This window comes from Danio aesculapii, chromosome 9, assembly GCF_903798145.1.
Source record: "Danio aesculapii chromosome 9, fDanAes4.1, whole genome shotgun sequence".
NCBI lineage: Eukaryota > Metazoa > Chordata > Actinopteri > Cypriniformes > Danionidae > Danio > Danio aesculapii.
This window is the reverse complement of record NC_079443.1, coordinates 164,885-185,684: the sequence shown is the minus strand read 5'-3', so window position 1 is coordinate 185,684 and position 20,800 is coordinate 164,885. Positions and strand designations below refer to the sequence as shown.

The following is a 20,800-nucleotide window of genomic DNA, read 5'->3' as shown; positions in this document are numbered from 1 at the left end:
GCGATGAACGACCGGCGCCGGTACCAGCAGGAGGTGGAGCGCATCCGGGACGCCATGAGGCTGCGTTACCCACTGCGCCGCCCAAACGCCGCTCAGATCGGTATGCTGAACACTGCATTGACATACACACACTCTCTCAGATCCTCTTTACTGTGCATTGACATTCCTGATCTGTGTTTCTAATTGCTGCTGATCTCTGAGAGCTGCCAAACAAATCTCATTCTGTTATTATTACAATGACAGTAGAGTTTCTCCTTCCCCTTTATATAGTCGTGGCCTTACCTAATTCTATTCTACACATGATCTAATCTTGTGTGTGTTTCTCCTCTCTCAGCTAAGCCAGTGAGACCCGGGCATCATGTCACCGCCACATCGCCCACCAGCTTCTCCTCCACACGCGCAAGCAAACCGGCCACGTCTTACAGCAACGCCCGATTCCTGCAGGACGAGAAGATGGAGAACAGCCCGAAGACCAACACGTGAGCATCTGTCTGTCTGTTAGGGGTGTTAAAACTTATAGTTTCGTCAATGCACCATGATGCAGATGTTGACCATTCGGGATGAGTTCAGTAATAGATCATAACCAGTTATTACATGCCGAGGTCATTTATCTCATATGCGCTGTCACTGTGGATGGTGAGGGAGGCGAGCGCAAGTAATTAACACACACCATCTACTTGATAAGCACACAACTGAACACAATGGTTACACAGCTGTGTATGGAAAGCTTCATCAGTGCACTGAGATATGGAATTAAAGCGAATGGATGACATGATACTGTGAGCGCAGTGTGGCTTCACTTCTCTTCTCCTCGATCTAATCTGCGGTCTGTTTGTGTGTTTAGTGTTGGATACAGCACTGTGAGATCCATAGACATACTGAGCTCCTGTCCGCTCGATGTGGAGAACGGTAAGCTGGAGTGTGTGTGATTTACCAGCAGTGCTCATGAGCCATAATGATAAAATAAGAATTATTATTATTTAGTGTTTTTGTCTTGTTTCTAGAGTAAATATCTTTAAAAAATCTTTAACCAAGAAGCATTTTCTAGAGGAGCAACAGAGAATAAATAATGAGTTCAAATGAAGTGAGCTTTTCCTTAAAATAAGCAGAATAATCTTACAACGGGGGAAGTGAAATAATGTCAGAATGAACAACTAGATTATTGAGCTTGTTTTAGGGACTAAAGAACTCATCATGTCTGAAAACAAGAAGGTATTTTGTGCATGTCTGGAAAATGCTTCTTGATTTAAGAGTTTTTAGAAATTTAGACTAGAAATGAGACAAGTAAGAGCAGTGTTTCTGCAGTGTATCATGTTTTAGATGTTACAGATGTAAACATTGCTTTGTTTCTTATATTCTTCTCAGGAAATAGCACAGATATTAATGATAACAGGTAAGTCAACCCTATAAGAACATGTATTTCTGCACTGATCCAGAACAGCTTTTTCCACTCTGAAGATCATAATGCATATGTAGCCATGTGATGCTCATTATGACTGTAGATAGTAGAAATCTGTATAATTATTTAGAAATGTTGGATCAGAATGTACCTTAACTTTGAATTCATGATATTAATGAACCCGTTTAATATATTTGGACTCAAGCTGTCTTCTAAAACACCAGCTTTACACCAGCTCTTTGTTGAGTGTAATATAATACGTTTATATGAAATATAGACTGGCAAACTTTGTTTTTACTGCATTTTACATGTGTGGCGTACAATGATTTACCCATTTCGGATACTTCTCAGTGTGGATAAGAAGCTTGGATACTTGGAAACTGGATACTTTTTTATTGTGTTGCTTTATTGGGCTCTCCGTCTCTGTTTCAGGAGTGATGTTCACTGCGGCAGCATGGTGGACGATGCTTCTCGAGTGTACATCATGCAGCAGGAGACTGCAGCCAGTTAATCATTTAATGTGAGCACACACACATACACACCACAGTACATACACACACACGCACACTTATATATATATATATATATATATACACACACACATGGGGTCATGGGGTGGTTTGAGGTTAGCATCTGGAGCTAAAGCACAAAATGATAGAAAAAATCTCCGTTATCGTCAACTCTGTTATCGTCAACTCTGTTATCGTCAACTCCGTTATCATCAACTCCGTTATCGTCGACTCCGTTATCGTCAACTCCGTTATCGTCAACTCCGTTATCGTCAACTCTGTTATCGTCAACTCCGTTACCGTCAACTCCGTTATCGTCAACTCCGTTATCGTCAACTCCGTTATCGTCAACTCCGTTATCTTCAACTCCGTTATCGTCAACTCCGTTACCGTCAACTCCGTTATCGTCAACTCCGTTATCTTCAACTCTGTTATCGTCAACTCCGTTACCGTCAACTCCGTTATCTTCAACTCTGTTATCGTCAACTCCGTTACCGTCAACTCCGTTATCGTCAACTCCGTTATCATCAACTCTGTCATCGTCAACTCTGTTATCGTCAACTCTGTTATCATCAACTCTGTCATCGTCAACTCTGTTATCGTCAACTCCGTTATCGTCAACTCTGTTATCGTCAACTCCGTTATCCTCAACTCTGTTATCGTCAACTCTGTTTTCCTCAACTCCGTTATCGTCAATTGTTATTGTCAAGTCTTAAATCGTCAACCCTGTTAGTGTCTCAAAAAGTTTAACAATCAGTTAAACAATAATTAGTAACAGAATCAAACATTCTCAATCACATTTAGGCGTTTTGCATGATTTTACTTTAATAATGGGTTCAGTTTACTGTATATTACACATTTATTGTATATTATTCCAGTTAAGGCAAGATGAATGTAAAATGCATGAAATTTACACACAATTCTGGAATGAGTCACATATGTGCATATTTGCAATGAGTCGCACACACACACACACACACACACACACACACACACACACACACATTTTGAGCTGAGAAACTCTGCTAATTGTCAGTTTCTTGTCTGCTTTTCTCCAGATTCCCCAGTGGTCTGCATGCAGCCGGTCAGCCTTCTCCATCTTCGTAAAGCTTTGGTTCTAGATCTCTTGGCTCTGTACTGTCTTCTATTGTATGAAATAATCCTCTATTCCTCATGCAGAGTCACATCACGTATCCCATCTCACGTATCTCACTGTTGCATGTTTGTCTGTTTAGTCAGAAATCAGCCCATAGACTGTAAATGAACCCTCACCTACAGTAGATACCCGAATACACACATCTGTAATGCTTGCATATTATAATACAGGAGAGAACTAGAAATAATAACTTCCCTTTAGTCTTGCTGAGCCTTAAAGACGGACGGATCAATGTTGTAAGTGTGTGTGTTCAGGAATACACACTTCTAGATCTGCAAAACCTGCTTTTCTTGCTGAGAGTTTTTGTCTAGTGCACATATCTAGAAATCCTCAAATCAAGAAGCATTTTGGAGACTAGTATTGTCTTGTTTACAGAAATAATGAGTCAAAATTAAACATGTTTGTCCTTCTAATAATCTGCCAATACAGTCAGCGAAATAATGACATATTAAACAGAAGTAGATTATTTTTCTCACTCCAGTGGCAGGTTATTTTGCTTGTTTGAATGAGAAACTCTCTTCATTTTGACTCATTATTTCTGAAAACATGTCTATAATATGTGCATGTCTTGAAAATGCTGACTGATTTAAGAGTTTCTTAATATTTGTACACTAACTCTACGTGAGAGAAGCATTTCGGTGGTGTAGACTCTATATAACAGTGGTGTCATTGTGTAGATTTTGATAATATTATATTCCAGTACTGACTACCTCCAATCGTGAAAGATTTTCAGTAACTATGATTTGCTTTGTGTTCATTTTTCCATCAACAGATGATTAGAATGAGAGAATAATAATACTGTATGTGGAGAGAGCACATCGTTTTACATGTACACTGGTGAAGCACCGCATTTATTTTTCTGCCAAAGGTCTGAATGTTCACCGCTTCCGAATTCTCCCGCTTAAATCCTGATCAGCCAATCAGGAGGGCAGAAAGAGGAGCGAGCGTGGTCATGTGATCTGCAATCAGATTTTGAGTTCTCCTTCAGGATGTCTTTACACTTTCATGCTTAGCAAGACAATGATCGAGTGTGTGTGAACTGATCGAGTTACAGCGCTGAATCCTGTTTCTTCCCCAATCATAACTATTAGAGGGAAAATATTTCTGAAGCCCATGAAGAGAGTTTGTGCAATAGCGCAGCAGATTTACCCTAAATATCTTTACTGAAGGTTGTTTTATGTGATATATGTACAGTGTGCTAGTTTGCTGGAAGAAATAAATGTAATTGAAGAAAGCTGGATTCCTTGTTTTTATTTTAGCCCATGTACTGTCTGGTTTGAGCTACAACACAAAATGGTGGACAATCTCAACTCTGTTAGTGTCAGCTCTGTCATGGTTTAAAAAGTTAACTATAAGTTAAACAATAATTAGTAACACACTCAAATAAACCTCCTAAATAACATACTTCTCTTTAAAAGATGAGTGTTTTATGTTATTATACAGGGCTTTTATCTCGCTGAGAGTGAAATGAAAGACCTCAGCACAGATTACAGTGAAGAAATGTTGTTGTTGTTATGTGTTTGTATTGCCTCATGTTTCTCAATGTTGCTTCATTTGTGATGCATCCTGTGATTGTGACATGGTTGAAGTGTATTGAAAAGAAATACATAGCAGTAGTTGAGAGGGACATTGGTAAACCTGTTTGTGTCCAGGTATTTGTCTCTTGAACTGTACAGCTGAATTACTCCTGAGCCGTGGCCTGCAGTCTGTTATTGAACCTGTTATGAAGATCAGCCAACAGACGTGCTCCGTTCATCCTGCAGCTCTACAGGACTACATATCCCACAATGCATTTCACCAAATCTCTGCATCACAGCTGTTTCACGTTTCCTTTGCTTTATTACACCTGTTTGCACTGACCCACATGATTTAAGTCACTATGAAATCAAAATGACTCATTTTTATATGTACATAATATTTTTTGTTATAAACAAGAACAATATTCGACATAATTTGCTCTCATAAACTTTAAACAAATACCATAATCTTTCCTGCCCGTCAAAACGACTATCTTCATGGTCACATGGAACTCCTTTAAGGGCGGGGTTATCGGTCCTTTAAGGTGTGGCTATCTGTCATTTAGGGCGGGGCTATCATTTCATTAGGGTGGGGCTATCAGTTCATTAGGGCGGGGCTATCAGTTCTTTAGGGTGGAGCTATCAGTTCTTTAGGGTGGAGCTATCAGTCCTTTAGCGTGGGGCTATCAGTCCTTTAGGGTGGGGTTATCAGTCATTTAGGGCGGGGCTATCAGTTCTTTAGGGCGGAGCTATCAGTCCTTTAGTGCAGGGCTATCAGTCCTTTAGGGTGAGGATATCAATCCTTAACGGCAGAGCTATCAGTCATTTAGGGCGGAGCTATCAGTCCATTATGGTGGGGCTATCAGAGCGGGTGTTTGGTCTTCTTTGAATTCATGCATTTGTCAATCTCCCCTTATTTTGTCAGCAACACCAACTTTCAACAAATCCATCGGTTTCCAAAGAACTAATTCCTGCACCGCCCTCATTTTTTTCCTAATTCAGGACCGTTTTAAGTGGATGTGCGTCATGATAGAGGAATAAATGACAAATAATTTACATTCATAGATACTTTAAGCACCACTTGCAGACACGCTAGTAATGGGACAAACAATTGAACCAACTGCTTCACAAAATAATTCAGTTTATTGAAGCATTCGAAACAGCAAATGCTGGAGACACCTGCTGGACAAAGAAGCAACTAAACTGAAAAAACATGCATTAGAACTGACTGAAGCATTTTATGGTTTTATACAGACACACACACATATATATATATATACACACACACACACACACACACACACACAGTATATGGTTCACAATGTAGCATGCATACTTATATAATTTCATCTCATTAATCAAGCTTATTAGGGTTTTGATCTACAGTAACCTTTGATAGGCTGTTTCAACAGATATTTTCTGATATGAAAACTGAATTTTGCTGATCGATGATGTTTGCATTCTCGCACCAGTAAATATATGATCAATGGTCTAATGTTTTACTGTTTAATAACCTGTTTAATATGACAATGTGTTTGGGCTTTCATGTCTCTTTGAGTCCTTTAAAGAGAAAACCTGCAATCTTGCTGGAGTTGCACACACACAATGTTTATTCAGTTTCAGCGTTGCAAATCTGAACTCTTGATCACCTTCAAAACCAAAATGCGATAAAGTAAACGTCATGGTGATTTTCCTCTCATAAAAGTCTTGATTTTCTATTGCACACACTGATCTGTCTAGAATTACTCGATTCTCGCTGTTATCAATAGCAGACATCATTTCCCATCTCTAATAAATCATAATTTATTGTTTAGGACATCTGTGTACGTCAATGCAGATTCATGTGAGTGTCTTTTTAGGCAGTGTTTTCTCTTTAAATTCATACGAATTCCTTTTTTATGCATTTTTATTAACTGTCATATAAATAAGGTAAGTAAAACAGAAACGTGAATAAACACAAAGTCCGGAACATATGAAAATATTCTGTGACACGTCTATGTTTCCACTACAGACGCGTTTATTTTCCTTCTGCCCGCTGCTGGGCTTCCGTTGCAGTAGGCAGTGCGCAGTATTTGTTGCTAGAGGGGATACAGCTTCGGCCGGAAGTCAACGAAAACTATCTGTTAAATTATCCATGAATTGTATTTTATTAACGCTTAGCCCAACCCCAACCATCACATAAATATTAAAACACTAATTATACCGTGTACTGTTTGTGTTATTTATTACATTTTCCAATTGGATTTTATGAACGTCTACCCCTACCCAAACCCTACACCCAACCATCACAGTAATGTAAAAACAGTAAGTGTTGCTGTCCAGCATCACAAAAATGATGCTATACCGACGTGAGTATCCGCTGCTGTATCCCTTCCCGGTTTTACCCTGCGGGGAGCAGTACGCAGTGTGCAGTGCGCAGTACGCGGCGGGCGGGCGGGGGCGTGGCCAGCGCGCTGACGTCAGAAAGGTCGTGGGTGAGAGGTGATCGGGACACATCTTGTTGTCTTTGTAAGAGTGGAGCTCGATCACGCCGCCGTGTCTTCCCTCTTCCCCGAATCCTCTCAAAACTCCCTCCCGAACCTCCCCCTCTCTCCCTCCGGACCCTCGGACTCTCCCCCTCCCGGAGCGCGCGTCAGGTGAGCCTCCAGCGCGGTTCTGTTCTGCCCGAGCGCGAGGCCCTGAAGGCCGCGGGCTGCGCTAGCGTTAGCGCTGATGCTAATCGGCCTGCGCGGTTTTTCTGGCGCTCTCTGTCGACGCTTCTGTGCTCGGCTCGCCGGTGTTTACCGTGTAACCGGCTGCACAGTGGCGGCGGGTCGAGCTGCAGCGGGTTTGGTAGCTTTGGAGCGCGGTTGGCCGTCATGACGCGGTGTTACGCAGCTGGTAAACACGAGCTACCGCGGCTCAAGCGCGCTGTTTATACCGCCTGCGGTCACTCCTAGCGGCCGATAACCTCGCTTTTATACGCTATTCTTCATTTATTCGACGCATGTTAATAATAATGCGCGATTATGTCTTCTGCTAGTGCTAAACATTAGTCTGAGGCGCCAATAATGTCCGCCGTCAGTGTTTGTGTTCAGTCGTGTGCTTCAGACGCGTTTATTCAGCGTTTACTCGCGCTGTGGCTTTACCAGGGTAACGTTAATGTTTGAGCTGCAGAATCAGGGCTGTGGTTGTACTGCTTGATTTATAAAGGATGTGATTTGACCTGTATTTTGGTTTTTATTATTAACGTTAGCTGTAGTATTGTTGGTTTTCAATGGGAGTGTTTGTAAATGCTCGTGTCGTTGTTTACTGTTTAGGTGGGCTGTGTTAGGTCGTGTGTGTTTTATTATTATTAATTTTCTTCTATACTTCAATATGAATATGTTACTATAATTGTGGATAATAATCAGCTTTAATATATATTATAGTACTCTTGTCGTTGGACTTTTGTGTGATGGTCGTGTGTTCATATTTTAATTTTGAGTACAGTATGTTTGTCGTTAGCATCTAGATCTCTGTGATGGTCACATTATTATTATTATTATTATTATTATTATTATTACTAATATTATTATTAATTGGGTTGAATAGAGTATGTGTGATCTTGTGTGTGATGGGTGTGCCTTTATTGTTACGTCGTGTACAGTATTCTCTGTGTGATGTTCAGTGTTTGTGATCTGCACAGGTTAATCATCCGTGACCAAAGATCCAGATCTCTGCAGGCTGATCATCATGGACTCTGGAGTGATTGAAGGAGGGCTGAACGTCACGCTGACCATCCGGCTGCTCATGCACGGCAAAGAAGTGGGCAGCATTATTGGGAAGGTGCGTTGGAGAAGCTGCAGTGTGTGTGTGATCAGACACATCATCATCATCATCATTATTATTATTAATATTATAATTACAGTGATATATATGCATATGGAGGAAGCACTGATGGGTCTGGTTCTCCACCTTAAAGGGATAGTTCACCCAAAAGTGAAGTGTTGATTTACTCGCAGTCAGCTAGGACTGCACACTTAATTGAAAATAAGCTGAAATTCACGATCTGTAACTGAGGTAATTTCCACATGCCAGTCATTAGTCTGTAATGATGTTAATTCTTCCTCTTCAAAAACACTACTGCATGTGGACCAACTGAGCGCTCTGGTTGTCCCTGACAGCGTGGTGTGAGTGTATTGTAAAGCGGCACGATTAATCATATTTGTATCACAACAACAATACTTTTCTCAATCAGTAATTAAATTTCTTTGCGATTTTACAGTATAAAGGCAACCTGTTTTTAATGGGCAGAGTTTATGGATTGTACTGCGTCTCCTGCATGTCTTGACATTACGAGCATTTATTTGTATTTTTTTTTTTTGAGGAATGTAATGTTGATCAGGTCCAACTCCTGTGCAAACTTTGCTCTTGTTTAGTCCAAACATCCCAACACACTTCTAACCACCTTAAAAACCATCACACCACAGTGTCTGTCGTCATGATTTGTGTTTGAATGCTGAAGGCAGGAACTAAGGAGCTCTGATGGAGAATTCTGCATTGCATTTCTCTACACTGATTACTAAACCAGACAACATTAAATCAGAATCAGTTCTGAAATATTGTTAATAATGTTAAATTTCTTGCACCAAACGATCATTTCACTTCATCAGAGCTCATTATATCATCAGGATTGATTGTACAGTGTTGTTTTTAGGTGTTTATTTTTTATTTATTAAAGCGTAACCATTGACATTGTGAATCACTAAAGACCACAGATTCATCTCCATCTTCTCTAATGAATAAAATATGAGTAATAAAGCAGAAGGCACACATTTTGTGCGACATTATAAGTGTGATGTATTCAGCAAAAGCTCATTGGTAGCTCGCTTGTGGCAAATCAGTCAGAAAAACTAAAGGTGCTTCAGCAATAAATCAGCCATTGAACCATAGTAAACCTGCTCTCACTCTAAACAACACACCGCTGATGAGCCTTATTTAGCTGAAGTCTTATCAAAGTGATATTTTGATTATGTCGAGTCCTTCATGTCTTTAAATACGAGTATTGCCCCTTGTATGATAAACTGTGTTCTGCTATTTTAAAATGGTTAAGTATATACAGTCATGCAATTGTATTTTTAGCTGAGAATGTTTGTGTCGTCTTCATTTGCCTGTGCTTGAGGAAAAAAACAAGTCCAAACATACAGGAGTCTTCTTCTGATGCAGAACTGAATTTGGTAAACGTTTTATGGTGTATCATTTATGTTAACAGTAAACAAACGTGATATTTAGATTCAATATTTTACACTGCAGTCGCTAATTTTATCCTTTAAGGCTCCGCTTTGATCATCAAAGTTACATGGATTTTGTTTTCCGCAGTGGAAAATGTATTCATGCCTTAATGCCTTGAATTCCACCATCTCATTAAATATGCACAGATCTATGAATATGCTAATTAGCCCCCACCTCAACCCCATCACAGCAGTTCTGGAAAACCAAACAATAGAAGCGTTGCAGACCCGGTAAAGAGTGTTAATTGACATAATGCCAGCATTTACCACAGATATACTGTAGTGAAGCTAAAATAACCATACTGCATTTGATGGGAAATAAAATAAATCAATTATCTATAATGTCATTAGTCAATGCATGAAGTAACCCATTTATAAAGCGCTTTTATTTGTTCTGCTGGACTACTTTCAATACAGTTTGTATTTATTTATTTATTTATTGACCATTCTGAAAACTGAGCTAACCAGAAAGCACTCGGGCAGCTTTAATCATATCTTCTGTTGCTGTTTTTAGATATAGACCTATAAACATTTATGGGAGTACCATCACACTCCTTTTGTATCTTTATTTTTTATTATTATTATTTGTGGTTTCCAAATTCACATACAGATGCATGTGGTACATGGGGTTCTCCACAATGGCTTAACAAAACAATCAAATATGGAATCCAGAAATTAAGAGGGAAAATAAACAATAATAAATACAAGAAGTTGCATTTAAGCATTCAAAGACGTCATAAGAACAATCTAAACCATAGTCAACTGAATATATATCAGATAAAGCTGGTTTGTGGCTTGTGTATTTATTTTTTGATATGAAACCGTGAGGATGGTGCACTTTAGCATCTTAAATGTTCCTTTTTTCTTAAATGTTCTTAAACGATTTCCTTTTTGTGGTTTAATATTGTACAGTAAGTTGCAGCAATCAGACTCAAGAAAGCATTTATTAAGCATGTTTTAGGAGTCTGTCTCCATAGTCTGTGATGCTAAAAATAATCTGTGTGTGTGTTTCAGAAAGGTGAATCTGTGAAGAAGATGCGGGAGGAGGTGAGATGCTGTTCCTCAGATGTGTTGGTGGTTGTGTTTGAGTGATTCCGAGCGTGCGTGCGTGCGTGTGTGTGTGTGTGTGTGTGCAGAGTGGTGCACGGATCAACATCTCAGAAGGGAACTGCCCTGAACGCATCATCACGCTGGCAGGCCCCACCACCGCCATCTTCAAGGCCTTCTCCATGATCATCGAGAAGCTGGAGGAGGTGCTCTCTAGATCTTTATACACACATTAGACATGCATACACACATTCAGCCATTCAAATGATTATTTAGGTGTGATGTCACAGCATCATGGGAACGCCCTCTGCTGGACAAAACATTACCATCTCCCACTCACTGCTAACTCTCAGGCTGAGTGATTCTCCTGCCAAAGAAATGAAAACAGAAGAGACAGCGTTACTGACTGATGAGAGACACGCTTCTGCTGAATTATCTGCTTTTTCTACACTTTCTAGTCTAATTTGTAGAATTAACTGAGATCGTCAAATTATAAATATAACCTTGATAAAATATCTGGATGAGCTGATCTGAGCTCTGTGTTGTGAAGGACAGATCTCTCCATCCTCCTCATCTTGATTAGCAGTGCAGTGATTGGTATGACATCATCTGATTAATGTTCATTTATCCACGTCAGCAACATTAGTTTTAGTTTTAAGATCAGATTTTCTTTATGACAGTGTTCGAGTTTCCTAATCATGTGGTGCAAGCAGAACTGCTGTTAATTTAGCATCAAATAAGCATTTTGATTTGGGAAAACTATCTTCAACTTTAGCAAAGCATCAAATCACTGACATATTAGCTGTCTAACATCTGCAGGACTCCCAGACCTTATTATTCCTTTAAAACACCACGGAGAATATTGGCCTATTATCATACAGAAACTATTATCATACATACTGAAGCTGGGTCGGCTTTAAAAACATGTGTTTATGTCTAGAAAAAGCCTATATTGGTATCTTAAAATTAGCGTACAGGCCTACAGTCACTAATAAATGTTCTCTTTCAGCCCCTTGTGGAGGCTGCACAACATTATTATTTATTATTATTATTATTATTATTATTATATTAATTATTATTATTAATTATTATTATTTTTTGATTAATGTTTTTAAGTATATATTTTTACTATTGTTCTTAAATGAATGCAGTGTGTTTATAACCTATAGGAGGTTACTATTGTAAGAAAGCATCAGCACTCGGTACACTCTTTCAGTATCAGCTCTGCTTGAAATCAGCTGATCTAATGCTGTTCATATGAAGTAAGCTGCTGCTCCCCATTTGAGCTCCAGACCTGCTGCCATGTTAGCATCTCTCAGATGAGTTTTGAAGAACCAAACTATCCTGGATCGGGTCAAAGCGTTAGTAAAAAAATCCAGCTAATTGAGTAATCCATGTACGAAGAACGGACCCCAGGTCTAAACGTGTGTGTGTGTGTGTGTGTGTGTGTTAATCAGGACATCAGCAGCTCCATGTCCAACAGCACGGCCACCTCCAAGCCGCCAGTGACGCTGCGGATCGTGGTTCCGGCCAGCCAGTGCGGCTCGCTCATCGGCAAAGGAGGATGCAAGATCAAGGAGATCAGGGAGGTGCGGGACGCAGAGCCACAATACACACACCACAAACACTGCCTTTCTTTCTTATAGTATTGCTCTTGTTTCTAGTCCAAACATCTACAAAATCCTAAATCAAGAAGCATTTTCTAGACCAGCAAAAACAGCCTTTATAAATGTCAAAATGAAGTTTTTCCTTAAGACAAGCTAATTAATGTTGATTAAGTTAATAATGCCAAAGAGAAAACCCATCATTCTGCTTCCCCATTGGCAGATTATTTAGCTTGTTTAAAGGAAAAACTTCATTTTGGCTCATTATTCCTGAAAACAAGACTATTTTTCTTGTCTACAAAAGGCTTCATGAACACAGTGGCATAATACACTCAAATAAAGTGTTTTAGCCATTTCTCAAAGAGAATTAGCACATGGGTTAAATGTACCCGCACAGGTGGCCCTCTGCTGGTTCTAGTGCTAATCGTGTTCTTGTGGATTAAAGTTCTGTGTCACTATGACAGATTTCCATCAATTGCTGCGTTCCCGCCTGTCCTTGTATTAAATGTGTTAATTTAAGCTTGATGAAGTGTTAAAATAAGAACAGAGGAGGTGTGTGTTCAGCCCGCTCCTCTCTCTCTGCTGAGCGTTCAGTATAATCTGGGGGTTTTCCCATACCTGCTCACCCAGTAACTGCTCTGTCCACTCCTGTTTAAAAGTTTTTTTCTGGAACGCCCGAACACAACATCTATAATACTATATTTAACTATTGAAGATTATTCAACACGTTTAATAAATAGAATTACACAAACATGTCCAAATGAAGTGTGTGCACCATGTTAAAGGTGTTGCGTATGTTTTTGCAGATATTATTTTTAAAAACATGCTAAGTTAAAACATTAGCTTATAAAACACACATACTGACACTATTAAATTAGTGTAAACCTCTCTTCTTTAGGTTCTGTTGATCTCGGATGTTTAATCGGTGTTGTTTTATAGAAAAGTGGCCTGAAAATATGTTTTTTTGTTGACTTTCCCCCGTGTGCTGTGCAGTCGACAGGAGCTCAGGTACAGGTGGCAGGAGACATGCTGCCCAACTCCACTGAGAGAGCCATCACTATCGCCGGGACCCCGCTGTCCATCATCGAGTGTGTCAAACAGATCTGTGTGGTCATGCTGGAGGTACAACACACACACGTACACCCTAACCCTTGTGTGCTGTTGGGTGGTGTTCATCCACTCTGGGCTGATCTTAACTTGCCCACAGCTTCCTGTGTTTCAGCAAATGGGAGGATTTCTGCTGACTGATCTTATTTTGACACATATTTTAGGAAAATGCTTTGGCAATGTTTAAACTCAACGATACACTCTATCAGTAATGCATGATCATATGCTGTCATGGCTTTTATTAAATGTGATTATAATGGAAGTCAATGGGGCAAAAACAGCACCAACATAACCAAAGGGGAGTCAATCTGAACAGCACACAGGGGTTAATAATCAGTTAAGTTTCTCTGTGTAAGTGCATATTTGAACTCTTAATTCATTTTAAGGCCGGAGTTGTGCATTTTGCTGAGAATCTGTGTTCAGATGAGCTTTTTAACTTTAATACTCTGCTCTAGATGTGCATTAAGACTGTGAGTGTGTGTGTGTGTGTGTGTTTACTGTGGTGTTTCTGCTTTCAGTCTCCTCCTAAAGGTGTGACCATCCCTTACCGACCCAAACCCTCAGGATCGCCTGTCATTTTTGCAGGAGGACAGGTCTGTCTGTTAGCCTGTGTATGTGTGAGCGTGTGTGTGTGTGTGCAGGCATATGCATACGTTTGCCTGTCTGTGCGCATATTTGAGCACAATCGTATGTGTGGTGTGTCTGTGTATTTGATATGTGTGTAATCCTGAAGTGTGTTTTGCAGGCATACGCGGTGCAGGGACAACATGCCATTCCTCAGCCTGATGTAAGAAGCAGACTTTGAGCAGTTTTTTCTGCAGTGTGTGTGTGTGTGTGTGAGAGTGTGTGATGGTTGTGTTGTCTCCACAGCTCACGAAGCTCCACCAGTTGGCGATGCAGCAGAGCCCGTTTCCTCTGGCCCCCAGTAGCCAAGGGTTCACAGGTGTGTGTGTGTGTGTGTGTGAGACGAGGGTGTGATGTAGGGCTGTCAATATGCCTGAACCCAAATTGGATTTTTTTTTAATGCTTCAGTATTTGAATTATTAAGGCAATCCTTAATGTTATGGGATAAAGTACTGTAGTGTGTGTGTGTGTGTGTGTGTGTGTGTGTGTGTGTGTGTGTTTTGACTGACTGTGCTGTTCTCTGTACAGCTGGGATGGACGCCTCTGCACAGACAGGCTCTCATGAACTGACCATTCCTAATGATGTGAGTATCTGGAGGAGGAATAATAATAATAATGTTCTACTTATTTAGTTCATCCTCAGTGCTTTAGATTCTGATCTCATGCTGAAGAAAACAGTTTGATTTATTAATGTGTACTTCAGGGAATGTGTGAGTGTAGATGTGTGTTAATCTTGATTCTGTGCTTATGGGAATCATAGTTTCACACCAATATGAAGCAGCACAACATCATATAACGTTTATAATCAGCAATGTTGAAAGATCAATGACAAAATCTGAAAACATGATCATCTCATTGATTTGACCAGCCAGCGCTTCAATAATGGCCCACGTTATGTTCATATTCCAACATGCTCAGAATTTAGTGATCATTTTCAATGTTTTTCTTACCTTTGTTAACTTATATTAATGATCCTGTGGTTTTAAGTGTCTTTTTATTCTTTTTTTCTTTCTATTTCATGTTTATTTCTTTATATATCTCTGTAGAAATACAACTGGGTTGAGCGAAGGGCTTTACGAGAAACTATTTTCTATTTGATTATTTATTTTTCATTAACACCCTGCATGTTTCACGAATAAACAGAGTTTAAGTCATCACATAAGCCTAAAATATCAAAAGTAATTTTTAATATGGCTGTGAGAGTGTTGGTGAGTGTTGAAGTGCATGAATGTACGAGAGAGAAATGACCGAAGGTGTGTGTCTAGTGTTTGAGAAATGAGTGTGTGTGTGTTTGTACTCCTGCAGTTGATTGGCTGCATCATCGGCCGTCAAGGTGCCAAGATTAACGAGATCCGTCAGATGTCGGGCGCTCAGATCAAGATCGCAAACCCAGTGGAGGGATCGAGCGACCGGCAGGTCACCATCACCGGCTCACCTGCCAGCATCAGCCTGGCCGAATACCTGATCAACGCACGGTAAACACACGCCAGCCAGCACATACGTATGATAGTATGAAAGTGTGTGTTTCAGTGGAGGTTCCCACGCCTCCTGAAAGCACTTTAATTTCAGACATACGAACTCAAGGCCTGGAAAATACTTAGTGAAGTTTTTGATTTTGGGGCTTTAATCTTATTCTCTAAATAAACAAAAACAAATAAATGAATGAATAACAACCAAGTGTGGTCAAACATCTCGATCTCTATCCAAACACTTCCTATACCCCTATATAGTGATGAATATGTCTCTAAAACCCTGCAGGTGCAGAAATCTAAGAACACATAGAAATATGCATATAATAAATACTGCTGCTTATAACACGAAGCACATTATGATGAATAAACTGACTACAACAGAGCCAGATTCCACCAAAGCCCTCTGAGCTGAAGGAGGAGCTCCTACAGCAACTTCAGGCTTCAGTGTGCAAACTATTATCCCATGTGCACAAGACGACAGACAGACTATTGCTAAAGCAGGTTAGATATGTATAAAGCATGTGATATCAACACCAAATTAAAATCTATACAGCAAATGAGAAATAAAGAATCTAAAAGGTTTAATAATTACAAGAATAAAAATGTTGATTATTTAAATATGCCGAATGAGTTGATTAATCATTTCTAGCGCTGTACTTGTATTTTCAGCCAGTTTAGATGTCATGTCATTCTCTCTGATTAAATAAAGTTCATCTGAGTGGTTTAGATTAATTAATTATATAATGTTTCTGTCTGTCTTCCGGCTGTACACGCATCATCAGCTGTGAAGCCAAGCAAAAGTAAATCAGACTTAATTAAAAATGACGACAGTACACCGTGTAGTTTCCTTGAACCATGCTGAAGCACGCTTGTCCCGTCTCCCCTAACAGCCCGCACTCACATGCGGAGCACGCTTCCGTCACCGATGATGTGCTGTTCAGTTTCAGAAGCGCTCTCGCTCAGCACAGTGGACATTTCTTGAGTTATCTCGTTTAGTGGTTTGATAAGCAGTGACACCAGTCAATTATTTAGCTGAGCAGATGAGCCGCTGCTGACGCTCATAAACAATCATCAAGTCCTCATGCTGCAGGAATCAGGAGGCCTGCTGAAAGTGCAGTGAGGGGTTTGAGTCTTTAATAATCTACCACAGTTTGTGTTCATTAAACAGTAAGAATGATTAATAAATCCATATCAAACAGTCCCCTAAACGTGACGTCTCGTCTTCAGTTTCAGGCTCAGCCACACTCTGCACTCACACTACAAGTGAACCGAGCTCTTCCAACCAGGCCAGGGCCGGCCAACTGACCCGAGCCCTTAGAAACCCCTGACAAACACATTTTTAAGTCCCAAAAAGGCGAGACTCTGGGTCTCTGCAGAGCACGGGAGATTGTCTGTGGGAGTGTTGACCTTGAACATTAGTAGGAAACATGTAGAGCGAGAGGAGATTTTCCACTAGTTAATCAATCGTGGATGTTTGGCTATTGGGCCGATTCAAAAAAGATGATTAAAAATGAAGGTCCTCAAATATACCTGGGCGGCCCGCCCAAGTTAAGTGTACGTGGGGAAGCACTATAGAAGCTCTAGTACTCTGAGAAATGATGTTCAGGTCACAATAATTATATAAACTATCACAGTGTCAGTTTTCCCAAGATCACACAGCCATACTTTATATAGATGTGCTTCAGGATGTTGTGTGATCTGACAGTGGAGAAGTGTGTGTGTGTGAGATCTGTCCTGACGCATATATATGTGTGTGTGTGTTGCAGACTGTCATCTGAGGCGACAGGAATGGCGGCTAACTGAAGCCGTGTCCGTCTCTTCTCCTCCTCCATCACATTTACGCTCTCTAAAGTGCAACAGGAAACCAAGTATTTTCCACCTGTCTGTTCCTTTCACCCCAGCTAGGCTTCATGGATATACACGACTCTTTTATTTATTTATTTGATGCAGATGTTTTTAATCTCCCTTTTGCGTACAGTTTTTAATGTCTTTTTCTTTGCGTATTCTCTGCTCAGTTCACATCAGCGTGCGGAAGGTGGAAAAATCTGAAAAAGGCATAACTACAGCGTTTTTGTTATCAGATTTTTCTTATAAAAACCAGAAAATCTAAAAAAGAGAGCAACTGCAGAAGCTAGAGCGAGCGCTTCTCCCTCGATCAGATATTTATTTATTCTTTTAATTTAACTCTAGGAGGTTTGAGCTGTCCTAGACCTGAGCTGTGGTCTGATGAAGCTCTGTTTTCTGAAGATTTGTCATTCCTCAAGATTTCTTTTCATTTTCTCTATCCTGAAGTTGGAGGGAGGGTCGGGAGATGCTGCAGTTTCTGATGTTACTGCTATAATAATAATAATAATGATGATGATGAGTTGAAAATGTTTCTTTTAGAGAGAGTATTTTTTTTAATCTGTAGAGCCCAGACTGGAGGATTCCCAATCGACCACGTTTATATGATGATGATGATGATGATGATGCGACTGAGTTACTGATCAATGACATGACTAGAAGGAACTTTCTAGAATTAACACTAGTTTCCTCTCGACTCTGCTTGAGTTATAGTTATGTTTTCTATTTTATTTCTATTTTATTTTTCTTGCAGGAGGAAGGATTTAAAAAACAAAGCAACCTAAACCCCTTTTTGTGCACGTTTTCAGAATATTGTAGATTTGGAGTGCAGCTGGAATGAAGAATTAAACATGCAAAATTAAACATGAAATGCTCAAACTACGCTGTGGTCTGTTCACTGTTTACTCTATGTGCAGAAGGCTTCATTTCTAATGCATCGAATAGAATGAGTGAAATGATTATAACTGTGGGAATGCTTTACTTTTGGTCACAATTCACACCATTTACTACTCTCTTTATGGCCGGCCTATTATTGAGATATTCACGGTTTATTAATAGTTGAGTGATCTTATTCTGCATATGTAATCCTACACAACACCTAAGACCTCAGCTATTATTAAACAGATAATTATTAGTTCATTAAAGGTGCTGTGTGTCAGATTTGGACTCTTCTAAAGCATAACACCATGGTGTGTTTGCAGATATTTAAGATTCATGCTTGGTCAACACTATTTTTAATGCTAAAGTCAGATATTCTGCTGTGAACAGGACCTATTCTGGACAGTAGCAGATTCAGAGATCCACATGAGGTTATTAATCTCTAAATGATGTAAATATTAGAGGAGTGTAAACATTAGGTGAGCAGGTTACATTGGAACCCTGTGTCCTAACAACACGCCATGTGATGAGATACGCAGTGAAAAGCAGTTTCAATAGTATCTGGATGCAGCCTTTATGATGCAAGCTGAGATTGCATCACTCAGCGATGCAATGTCAAACACAATGCACTCAATAGAGTGACGTCAGTGTGACGGTTAGGTGAGCGCATTAAAAAGCATTGGATGCAGCTCAGATTGCACTGCACCAAGTCTGCATCCAGACCCCTCAGCAATTTGACTGTTTGCACCAGATGAAACATGAGGGAAATGTAAATCCAGGCATTCAGAAGCTCAGAATAGTGCGCTCACTGCACTTCAGCACAACGGTCAGGGTTATAATCTAATAAATACTGCATATTAAACCTCTTTAACATGATTAAATGTAGATTCTGAATCACTGATGTGTGTTGGTTTACACTGAGTCAGTTTAATTTTTAGACTGTTTATTGTATTGTCCAGATCTGAGCTGAACTATCTGCTGCTGCTGCTTCATTATATGGCTATAAATGTGATGTAAACTGGCATTCAGACTCACATGATTAGCATTTAACACTGTATAAAGCACATGAGCTGTACCTCAGCTGATCATTGCACACATACAGACACATTAAGACAAAATTACAGGCCTTTTGTAAAAATGTCAGTAAATTCGTTCCGACAGAGCTTGTAAGCTTACCGGTATTTGCCGGAATGCTGCTCTCTGTGAATGCTGAGGAACAATTGCGGGAAAAGCGCGTTCACGTTTAGAACGTGCTGACATGGACGTCTACTCCGACCAATCAGACGCATTCACATCTACACTGTTTATGAAAGGAAACGGCTTTAAATGCTTCTCCGGACACATCTAGCAGCTGCTGGTTAGTCAGGTATCTTTTCTGTTTCCTTTTAGTGTTACTGCGGAAAAAATGATCGATAAAACGCTCATGATAAACCGCTGTGAATTTACCTGCCAGCGCTGCGTTTCGCTGTGTGACGCGCGTGCACGTAAAAGCGCGCTCCTGTGTGTCAGATTTGAGCAGCCCACAACACCGGGAGCTCCAAAAACAGACGCATGAGTGCTAAAGTCTTGAATAAAAGTGACCCATCAAGAAAAAGATTACCCTTACACACACACCATCACCTCTTGTTTAATACGAGTGCGGCCGTGTGGAGCTCATTTCTGGTTAATGATGTTAGAATTTACCGGTATTTTGGAATGGATGTGTGAATGGTGCTTTCTGGGAAAATTCCAGAACGTCCTCACCTGTGTGAACAGCACATATGTGAAATTCTCCGCTCCGGAAAAGGGGATTATAGTCGCTGCCATCGATTTATACACTAGATATCGCATACGAACCCTGAGGATACGTCAATACCACCGCCATATTGGAACAGGCTCCCAGGACAAAAGTCATTCAGCCGCACTAGTCAAGACAGTGTGAAGATGCTGGACTTTAGCGTTGTGTACTGGTGTAGTAATGAGTGAACAAAAAGCACAATGGCAGAACATTTCATAGGAAAGATTTCGTTTTTTATCGATCAAGCTGGTTTTAGCTGGTCATCACCCAGCCTGACCAGCTAAGTCCAGGCTGGAAAGCAGCCTGGAAGTGGCCAAAACTCCTCTAAAACCAGGCTGGTTGACCAGCTAAAACCTAGGCTGGTTTAAGCAGTTTTTTTCGTTTGTGCTCAACGAGTGGCGTTATTGATGATAATACAGTCTCTTACTGCACTGAACATAAGGTAAATCAGCACCAACTCACACTAAATACTGGGCTTATGCTCGTTTTGTTGAATAAAATCAGCACACAATGTAAATGAAATATGACAACAAGATGCTACGCTAACAGAAACTGGTATTATTGCTAAGTGAATCAGTTTGCCTGATAACATAGTGCCTGCTTTACACTGTCATT

The 20,800-nt window shown here is 40.1% G+C and overlaps 2 protein-coding genes across 2 annotated transcripts in view; both read left to right on the top strand.

Annotated features, from left to right (window-relative positions):
* Positions 1 to 4,271, top strand: part of kif5aa (kinesin family member 5A, a) — a 26,045-nt gene extending 21,774 nt beyond the window's left edge. Inside the window, exons 24-29 of the mRNA XM_056464639.1 lie at positions 1 to 100; positions 335 to 479; positions 845 to 909; positions 1,366 to 1,393; positions 1,832 to 1,919; positions 2,967 to 4,271. The exon at positions 1 to 100 is cut by the window's left edge and continues 117 nt beyond it. Of these exons, the coding sequence (XP_056320614.1) occupies positions 1 to 100; positions 335 to 479; positions 845 to 909; positions 1,366 to 1,393; positions 1,832 to 1,910 (417 nt within the window). The 3' untranslated portion in view covers positions 1,911 to 1,919; positions 2,967 to 4,271. The remainder of the gene's footprint in view (positions 101 to 334; positions 480 to 844; positions 910 to 1,365; positions 1,394 to 1,831; positions 1,920 to 2,966) is intronic.
* A 2,764-nt stretch (positions 4,272 to 7,035) lies between these two features.
* pcbp2 (poly(rC) binding protein 2) lies at positions 7,036 to 18,411 on the top strand. Its single transcript, XM_056464640.1, has 12 exons — positions 7,036 to 7,217; positions 8,249 to 8,388; positions 10,848 to 10,880; positions 10,970 to 11,086; positions 12,338 to 12,469; positions 13,478 to 13,606; positions 14,110 to 14,184; positions 14,337 to 14,378; positions 14,462 to 14,534; positions 14,744 to 14,799; positions 15,521 to 15,690; positions 17,454 to 18,411. Exons 2-12 carry the CDS (start codon positions 8,296 to 8,298, stop codon positions 17,488 to 17,490), a joined length of 957 nt encoding a protein of 318 aa, XP_056320615.1. The 5' UTR covers positions 7,036 to 7,217; positions 8,249 to 8,295; the 3' UTR covers positions 17,491 to 18,411.
* Positions 18,412 to 20,800: the final 2,389 nt, after the last annotated feature.

Bases quoted from the DNA above. Each gene is read 5' to 3' on its own strand.
- pcbp2 (XM_056464640.1), top strand. From the start codon at position 8,296: ATGGACTCTGGAGTGATTGAAGGAGGGCTGAACGTCACGCTGACCATC. The intron at 8,389-10,847 runs GTGCGTTGGAGA...TGTGTGTTTCAG, and splicing joins TGGGCAGCATTATTGGGAAG to AAAGGTGAATCTGTGAAGAA. The intron at 14,535-14,743 runs GTGTGTGTGTGT...TTCTCTGTACAG, and splicing joins CAGTAGCCAAGGGTTCACAG to CTGGGATGGACGCCTCTGCA.